Here is a 10,037-nt window from a genome sequence, read left to right as displayed (position 1 = left end):
CCTATACAGTGAACAAAAATACACAAAGTATTTCACCTCTAATGAAAGTTTAATCGTGATCTGATAGCAGGGGCTTACAGTGAGCCCAGAGCAGCCATTATGTGGCGTGATCTCCTTGCTTGTCAAAAGTGGGGGTAGCACACTTCATCTGGCCCCTGGTGCCAGCCATCGTGCTTCTGCACAGCCAGACCTCTCTCTGCCACCTTAAGAGGTTCCTTCTTCCAATTTCTCACGCTATCCAAATGCACATGGAGGTCTCAGGCCAGGAACAAAACTTCCAAGAACTGGATTTAGAGGCGATAACTAGGAAAATTTCATTTCTCGACAAATGGAGGGAAATCTTTAGTTATCACAGGTAAGATGTTCTCATTATCTCATTTCTCTAGAAACAGAGGGATTTTAGGTGTTTAAGTAATCAACTTTTATGCTTACCACATGAGAGGTTTCCTTTATAGATTTACATTTAAGCTAACAAAAATAAATAAATAAATATACAAACAAACGGGGAGAGAAAAAAAAGATACAACAATCACAATACTTCCTTGAACTTGTTAAGATAAGTGAACATATATGATGTCGATGGGGGAGTGGGGCAGAGAGAGACAAAGGAAAAGGAGGAATTGCTAAAGGGACATGAAAATCAATTACATCGTATATTGATAAATTAAAACAATTTTTAAAATTATAAGTAAATAAATAAAAGCTATAAATAAATAAATAAATAGTAGTTGTCCTAAAATAAATAAATAAATAAAATGCTTCAGGTATAACTATTTTGGAATGAGACTTCCCTAGCAAGGTTGGAGTTTGAGGAGGTTTGTGTATATGAGGTTTGAATAGAGTGAGTAATTTATTTGATATTTCCTCTTTCATTTGTAGGTTGGGAATCAATAACACAACTCCTCAGGTAATTACTTTTCTCAAAGCCTATGTGTTTTTCTTTAGTTGCTTCTTCAAACAATCACATTAACAGCATAATCTGCATTTATTTTATGCACATAACGTCACTCAGGCACTGGCATTTAATGTGTGAAAACGTGAAACTAGAAAGCCTATTGAAGACTCTTTCTTGTGCTTTCTTTTTTCACAAATTTCTCTTTCTGATTTGAAGAGATACTTTTCATCATTAAGAGGACCATATGGTTATTATTTAGAAAAAAAGTAATATTAGAATGTAGAGTTCCTACACTTGTACAATAGCACTAGATTCTAATAACCAAGTGCTTCAGTATGCCTGAAAAAAAATAGTTTCAGGAGATGACTGAATTCAGGTGTTAAAAAGATATTTTAAAATCTGTTATACAATAGGAGATGAAAGATGTTTGTACCTCATGTAACCTAAAAAGGTTAGAAGGTAATGGACTTTGTATTTCAGGTATTACTTCAATCACTCATCAAACACAGCACAAAATATTAAGGTGATTTTCCTGACACTAGTATATATGATCAAGCAATTGAATTATTAATATTTTAACTGTAATGCTAAAGCATCTTGCTTGAAGTAACCTGTGATCAAAAGCCTTATTTGTGCTAAAACTCTCTTAACCAAAGTCTAAATTAGAATCAGGGAGATAATTTCTATTTTAGTCCTGGAAGTATTAAATGGAGATAGCTACCATTTAGGGGGATAGAACATTCAAAAGATAAAACAATCTTTGAAAGGAAAAAAAAAAAATGTCAAGTTATACTTTACACAAGGTGGGGGAAACCCGCTGGCACAAATGTAAAGATTTTCCATTTGATTTACAAAATGCATCTTATCCCATCAGTAGTCTGTGACTGGATGCTATGTTTCTGAGATAAGAAAGCATCTTTGCCTCTAGGAATGCAGAAAAACTAAGAAGGCAGTTTCCTTCATGTTTCACCTACCAATAGGGCAGATTTGTTTCATGACATTAGGGTAGAAGTTAAGTAAACTGGAAGAAGAGTTGATGCTAACATATTGAAATGCCATAAGAATCAATCAATCAAGAAGAGTACAAACAGATTTTTTTAAAGGTAGGAGATGGATTTTTCCAAATAAGAAAATTATTATGCTGACTTACTTGGTAATGCGAATCTAAAAGAACTAAAAAGAGGCAACCTGACTTCTTTTATTGGCCAGTTAGCAGCATAATGAGAAATACTTTGTACAGTATAGACTAGAAAGATTCGTTCAATATTTATAAAATATTGTCTTCTCAAAACAAGAGATAGTGACATTTACATTCTTCTCTAAACATAATTTCAAGTCAAGGTCTAGATAGCTTTAATTATGTTTCCATAGTTACATTTAACCTCTCCAAGTCACATAAAACTTATGAGAAACCCCTTTGACACAGACCCTGGAATTTTTCCACCCCTTTTATCACTATTTATCACAATTTTTAGACATATTTAAAAGTAAGACAACATTTTCTGAACACTGGTATTTTAAAGAGAGAGAAAGAGAAAATTTACAACAAGGTCATTACTAGCTCTGTTTGCTTTGTTTTGGGGGGGGGGCATTTTACACAGAATCATGAAGGCAACCATGTATCTGCTGATGAAATTAAAGATGAAACAGGAATAACTCAGCCCAAAGGACAAGGACATTTGCCATCAAGTAGCCTTTGTTCTATTCCCAAACCTTCTATCATCTCTTCAAAACTGGGCGGCTTTCCTATCTCCCTCACAATGGCCATGGTAAGTATAGCTTGTCAATTAAACATGAAACGAAACAGAATCTTCCCAAAACAATAAGGCTGGGGAATCTTATCTGCTGTCATGTGAGAGTATTATTGAAGATAAGACTACAGACAATTGTTATTGGTAAAAGGAGAATATAATTAAAATGACTTATTTATGGTACTTTTCAAGGACACTGGTGATGGTACAATCTTTTCTTTACTAACTCTGAGAGTCTCTCTTACCTCACTTCCTCAATTTGACACTTAAATTTGAGGGAGCGAGTGAGTTACATTCAAATAACTCACTATATAAGGTAGGATGGGACAGACCCTGTAAATGGCAGGCCGTGGAGTGCTCAAATGCATAAAACAATGTGGGTGTGTAAGAAAGGACCCTGCGCACGTGTGCAGGTGGGAGGGAAAGAGGCAGTGAACTTTCCAGGCCCAGTCCTGGGGCAAGAAGCTGATCTCAGGAGGGAAATGTTTTCTGGGACTGTCAACTAATACAGAGATTTGAAAAGAACCTGACATTTGAGAATCCAAGTGGATCTGGAAGCTACTGGTTCCAGGGACCGTTTCTTCCATTCAAGACTTGTTCAGGGAGGGGCGAGCTAGCTAAGGCAGAGACCCTGCTATGAGGCAAAACTAGGGACATCCCATTGGGTCAAATAGGCCAAAGCTGGAGGCAATGCTTGGCAAATATCCAAGGGACCAGCTGTCATGCTAAAAAAAGACATGCTTGGAAGCTGGGAATGGTGAGGCAGGGGTCGAACCAGCTGGGATGAGAGATCTCTCCAATTAAACCAACCTTCAATGTAACCCTTTAAATCATAGTGAAACTCAAGGCTTCTCGAGACAATTTCTCCACATTCACCCCACTTGCCCAACCTCCATACTATGTTCTAGGAGCTCCCAGGCCTCAGTGGTTATGTGGCCTACACATGGTAGAGCAGAAGTTAGAGCAACTATCTGCATTTTAATTGAAAAGATAATATTTTTGATGAAAAATCTTTCATAAAAATGTATTCTTGGCTTCTGTAATGACTTTCTTTGGAAAATGTCATTTTAAAATTTATACATATCTGAAAAATAGGCTACCTTTAATGTGAAAAAGAGAAAATTATGGTTCTATATTGGTATTTGCCTGTAAATAAAGAAATAGCTTCGTAAGGCACTGGTGGGGCCAGGAACAGTACAGGGGAGACATGGGTGGGAGGGAGTCTTGTCACAGCATACATTTTTATACTGTCTGGATTTTTAACCATGCAAATGTACTATTTTTTAAAAAATATATACACAAATTTAAAAAATAGAAAAAGCATTCACAGCTGTTTGCAAAGTCCTCTGGTCTTTTCCTACATTGGGAAGGCAGGAGACTCTGGGTCTGAATGCTCCCCTTTATCTATACACAAAGATGTGATGCAGTTGGAGACCTCCCCAGTGACTTTTCCAAGGTAATGCTCTCCATTTGGAAAAGGCTGGGAGACAAAAGATTCAGACCACTGTAGCCTGAAACAGAGTTGATGGAGTGAGTGTTAAGGAAGTCCCAGAAGTAGAGATAATTGATTTTTCTTCTAAAAAATGAATTTGGATTTATTCCCATTATGTGGGCCAGATGATAGTGTGTCCTTTAAATAGCAGTAGCATTAATTAAACACACCCTGGGATTTCAAGATGATGAGCCTTGGGATTCTGAATACGCGTGTTGCAGGGAGGCGGTTTGGAAGCCTGACCAATTCTAATCGCTGTTTCAGCAGTGCAGCTGCCTGGCAAATGATCGGAGCTCTTGAATCCTAATACTCACTTGAGAATGGCCTTTGTTGTCAATATGCTGGTCTCTTTTTCCTTCTCTGTCTGGAGCAGCGGTGCATAGTATCTCCTGACATGGACACACCCTGTCGCTTTGCTGGGAATCTATGCAGACAGTGGGTGTTGTGTGAAGCACCCAGCACACCTTTGCTTGCCTCACCTCTGCTGTTTCTAGCCTTTTGTTGCCCTTTTTTCAATACTACAGTTTCTTCCTTCCCCCAGCCTGAAGACTTACAGTGTGTGTGGTGGAGTAAACTCTGGCCTAGACTGCTGGCCAGGTGAGATTGGGGAGAAAGTGAGCATCGCCTCTGGGCCCTTCCACCTGCCCCGCCCAGTGGCCTTCCTTCCCTCCAGTGTCACTTCACCATCCTCCTCCACACCCAGGACCTGGCCTGGAGTGCATTCCTGTAGCCTCTTCTATCAGCAGCCAGTAAACAAACCCCTGGTGTAGCTGCAATGCCACCCAGCAATATCATAGTGAAAATGTAATTTTGAGAGACCAAAGTACTATGGGGAGACCCAAATGAATGAAGCTCTAATAGAGGGATTACAGATGGTATGTTTTGGGGAGCAGGAGGCACAGCCTGGTGCCTTCAGCATGGAGTCCTGCGCATAGATGGGCCTCAAGAGGTGTTAACTGACTAATTCACTGCCTCTGGACAATCACCTAGAGGTGTCTCAGGTTGGGAGACTGGGTACCAATGTGTGCCCCTCCAGATGCACTCTCCACCCTTCTCTGCCCTTTTCTGCCCTGCTCTCTGCCCAGGAGGCTGACCTGTAAGGACTCCATCAACAGGGTGCCCTCCTCCTCTACTTCCCATTGAGTTTGAAAGGAGACTGGAGGGAGGGCAGGGAAGGAAGTCAGGCTGCCATGGTGGGCTGGGTCCCTCTCCTCTCTCGGCAGCCCTCTCCCCAGGACCCTCTCCTCCCTGGTTCAGGTCACCACTCCTTCCCCTGCCCCTTCAGGCCAAGGGATCATAATGACTTCCCACTGTTGCTTGCCCTGGGACTGAGCATTAGCCATTTGGATGTCCCACATCCAGTCCACATCTTTGTAAATAGACCCTGTATTAAATGTTCCTCAGATTAATTCTCCTGACTTGAGAGTGCCATCTCTTCCTGCTGGGCCCCTGTCTGGTACAAGTTGAAAGGCTTGCATTGGATCCTGGCATTGCCACCTACTGTATATGTGACCTTGGGCATGCCACTTAACTGCTCTGGGTCTCAAGTCCTTTAACTGAAATGTAAGCGTCAAATTAGATTTTTTTTTTATTCACCAAATACTTATCGTGAGCCTGCTACATATCAGGCACTACACCAAATGCTGGGAAACCAGTGGTGACAGTCTCTGTTAGACTCTATGACATGATCTAGGATAGAAAGACCTTCTTCTTAGGACTCACTCATTCTAAAATCTCTTATTCTATGATGGTCCAGTAATTTATAGGGCAAGAAGAGATTTAGGGAAGGAGCTTCCAAGAGGATTATTTTACATGAAGTTAGGAGTAGGGGGAGGGAGAAGACTGGATGGGGACAGGTGGCCACCAGGAAACTCTAAGCCCAGGGTCAAGGTACAAATCAGTCAGGGTAAGAACATTAACCTATCGGGCAAGAATGGCTCAGGTCCCTGTCTTTGAATGTGTGTGTGAAATGTATGCAAGTGTGCATGCATGTGTGTGAGTGACACTCACCATCATAACAGTCAGATGTAATGCAGTGCCAGCAAAGAGAGGAGCTCATTACAAATACTGGACAGTGAGCAAAGCGAGGAGAGGAATACTGTAAATCGTGCTTCGTTGTGTTAAATAGTAATTGTTACAGTCACTTATCAGGACCATTCACCATCTGTGTCTAGTTATCAGGCAGCACAACCGCATATGCATACCATTAAATATGTGTCAGGTTAGTCTTATTATAAATTCCATTTGATATGAAAGTAAATGTTTTTAGGTCAGATGGTTGTCTTTGTCAACACTGGCCGGTGGGGCCTGGCAGGAGAAACCTGCAGCTGTCTGTCTCCAGCCCACCCCAGAGGTGCAGCTGGAGGGAGAAGCTCTCTGAACTAGAGGTGGCAACTGGCCACAGAAACAGGAACTGGGTTTGGCTTGCAAAATTTTTAAAATTTCATTTAAATTTTAAGCCTTCTTAGTCTCGATGGTCTTAATCTTTCACATTTATAAACGTCTTTTCCTCCCTTATTCCCACCAGTCTCTGGTCTTTTTCCATCTGTGTTGGGACTTTCTTCCACGTGGCACAAGATGTTCCCAAATAACACTCTACATTTATTCAACACTTAAAATTCCCAAAGCCCTTTTCTGTACTTCTCTTTAATAATAGCCATGATGTGGACCAAGCAGGGGTAACCCCCTTTCTGGATAAACAAATAAGGTCTTAGACTTGTTCAGCAATTTGCCCAAGTTCATGTGATCAGTAAGGGACAGAGCTGGGGCCTCTCAGCCCTTGAGTCAGGAGTGGTCGCTCTTCTGTGCTGTGCAACTTCGAAGTCAGGGAAACCCTTTTCATTGGTTTTCAGTCCCTCTCCTGGGGATGTTCAGGGTTGATGGCTCTCTTTGGCCATTGTACACATGAGTCTGTGACTTCCAGGGGTGACCTCTGTGCATATGCTGCGTCTCCTTGACATGCTGTTGCCCTGAGACACAGCACAGATAGTTTTTCTTCAGGTGCATTGCTGGGCCCTTGCTCACACTGAAATGCACCTGCCTCTATTTCTCTATAGAGGCAAACTTTTCTTTTGAGAGTGGGAGCAGAGATGGCCAGGAAATAAACTCCAGCCATGAAACCAGACCCTGGGCCAACATGTGGAAGAGCATTCCAGATGCATGCTTTTTCTGCGGCTTTCCTTTGTAAAAGCCATTAGGGCTTGCTCTAGGGGGTGCCCTATGCACAGCTGGGAAGGACTGTGGCTCTAGACCAATTGAGTTTCATGCTCCATTTGTCCAAATTCTTCAACTTGCTCCAAATGCCTGAATGTGATACTCAGAGGCCTCTGGGATCAGGCCCAAGGTGATTTCCCGTTTCAGCTTCTACTTCCTTGTTGCCTCTGTCCCCAGCCCCCGCCCCCCCAGACACACACACACTGTTCCGGTCACAATGAACTACTTACTCCCCTTCCCAGGACACCCTGGGTACTGACGTGTGTATTTTTGCAGATCTCTCTCTGTCCTCCCCACTGTTATAGGCAAAAGTCTGCTGTGCGGTCTGCTCCCAAGTGTGGGATGTGTGCCTCTGCCGGCACTTGGGATACTTTTAGGGATATGGCGTTAAGTAACGTGTCACACATCGTTGAGTTACCTGGTGAGAAAGTTATCCCCTTCTCTACTCTGGCGGGCCAGAGAGAAAGACTCTGGCGGGCCAGAGAGAAAGACTCAGGAGAGGGCAGTATCGTTCGCACTTCTCTAACACTTCTTACCTTCTCTTTTAATTATGAAGAGTGCAGGGCTCAGCCAGAGCTTTCACAGGCAATAGATTTTAGCTGTAATTCATAACATCATTTAATTTTCTTTTTTCTTTTTTATCCTGTACGGCAAGGGATTTTGATTTCCATTAAAGGAAGTGATACAAAGTGTCTTTTTAAAATTAAGTTTTCTAACTTACAAAAACTGGCTCAAGCTAACGAAAAATATTAATTACATAATGATTGGTACACAAAAATGATAGAAATCATAAAGATAGCATATGTGGAATGAGAGTGGGGGAGGTATTAGGAAAATGGGTACAAATCCCAGCTCTATTTTTACTAGCTGGGCGAACTAAGGCAAACAGCTTAATCTCTCTGTGCTTCCAGTTCCCTTACTGGGATAAAAGAAGGATAAAAACAGTACCTACTTCACAGAATTAAATTAATGTAATGAATGTAAAGCACTTAGCTCAGTGCCTGGTGCACAGAAAATGCTTAATAAATGTTAGATGCCATTTACTACCCTAGTCCAAATGCCACCTCTTCCATGAAGCCCTCCTGAGTGCTTCAATCGGAAGTTCTCTGTCCTCTCTGTTTTGTCATGGTACCTTGTACTTGTCTCATGGAACTTCACACATTCTGTTTTGTACAGAGTTGTGGGGTGTTAGACTTTTTACACATTCTAGAAGTGCTAGATAGGTCTTTAATTATAAACGGATTCTTTTCTTTTTTCATGTGTTTGGTTTATAAAGTCTTGTTTCCATTTTTCTAGGAAAGTCTAAAAGACCCTCTCAAATCTCAGTGTGCTGTAGAGTATCCAGGAAAACCTCAGAGATCCTGGGACAAGAGAACTGAGAATTCTTGTTTAATGTCATTTAAATCACTACTGTACTTGGACTAGAAACACAGGGTCCTATCTGTTACTTTTTTCTGGAGTGAGAGAGAAAAACCCAAAGATGGGACAGGCAGGGGTTAGAAAGTCATAGGAGCGAGAGGCACAGGAACAGATCAGTAGCCCATGGTTGACTACAAGATGGGTGGCTGGCAGTGGAAGGGAGACACAGGGACAAAAATTGGGTGGGGACAAGAAGGTGCAGGTGGGCACCCTGCACCTTCAGGATAAATTATCCCAAGTGAACCTGACCTGAACCTTTCGCCCAGGACTTTATACAATTAAAATTGTGGACTAGAGTAGTATGTAAACTTGAATGTGAAAGGGGACCAGGCCTACGTCCATGATTCACCATGAGGAGTACATTTAGGAAGAATTATCTTTGAGTGAATCATTATTTCGCTTCTTTTCAGAAGCTGCGACAGGGCCTCTTTGGAAATACAGTCCATGTCTTCAGCTGTGACTGGAAAAGAGCCTGTTTCAGGTTCCATGATCCTCTTTCTGACCTGGCTTTTGCTTTGGAAGTGGGAAAGGTAACAGAAGTTCATAATTTTTTTTTTTTTTTTTGTGACTGGTAAGGGGATCGTAACCCTTGGCTTGGTGTTGTCTGCACTGCGCTCAGCCCGTGAGCACACCGGCATCCCTATGTAGGATCTGAACCCGCGGAGGGAGTGCTGCTGCGCTCCCAGCGCCGAACTCTCCCAAGTGAGCCACGGGGCCGGCCCAGCAGTTCATAGTTTTAAAAAATCCTCACCCCATGTTCCTTATCCATGTTTCCATACTGTCCACATTCATATGAATGCATGTTTTGATTATAATCATAAGTAGAAACACATTTATAATCTAAAATGTAACCTTAAATGGTAACAGACTGTTTAAAAAGTAGGACATACTGTCTGAGCTGCAGAAAAGCCTCAAACTCCTTTTCTCCCCAGCCCCCCTGGATTCTAGTTTTCCTGCCTCTTCTCTCCAAATTCTAAGCATTCCCAAGGATTTAGAAGGCAAAAGGAGATCTAGGAACCTCTTTTTGGCTTATTTGAAATACCAATATTCATGTTGTCAATCACCAGTCACACCTAAACTTTGAGGGCTAACCCACTAGTTCTTTACCTCCTTGCAATCTAAAAGTCTGCTATGCACCAGGGATGTAGTGAAGGAAGGATGGAAGAGGACTTACAAAACCAGGCGCCAGTCTGCGGGCTCCACAAAGAAACTAGTCATTGCAGAGTCTAGCCTGGCTATGGCACCCAGCCATGGCCTGCAGGGAGGA

General features: G+C 42.0%; 1 protein-coding gene across 1 annotated transcript in view; it reads left to right on the top strand.

Moving 5' to 3' along the window:
- The first annotated feature begins 242 nt into the window (after positions 1-242).
- MINDY4B (MINDY family member 4B) overlaps positions 243-10,037 on the top strand; it is a 43,872-nt gene continuing 34,077 nt past the window's right edge. Inside the window, exons 1-4 of the mRNA XM_063090989.1 lie at positions 243-355; positions 880-907; positions 2,497-2,664; positions 9,181-9,300. Coding sequence (XP_062947059.1) covers positions 243-355; positions 880-907; positions 2,497-2,664; positions 9,181-9,300 — 429 coding nt within the window. The remainder of the gene's footprint in view (positions 356-879; positions 908-2,496; positions 2,665-9,180; positions 9,301-10,037) is intronic.

The sequence above is a fragment of the Cynocephalus volans genome, chromosome 1, assembly GCF_027409185.1.
Source record: "Cynocephalus volans isolate mCynVol1 chromosome 1, mCynVol1.pri, whole genome shotgun sequence".
NCBI classification, from domain to species: domain Eukaryota; kingdom Metazoa; phylum Chordata; class Mammalia; order Dermoptera; family Cynocephalidae; genus Cynocephalus; species Cynocephalus volans.
This window is presented reverse-complemented; position numbering and strand designations above follow the sequence as displayed.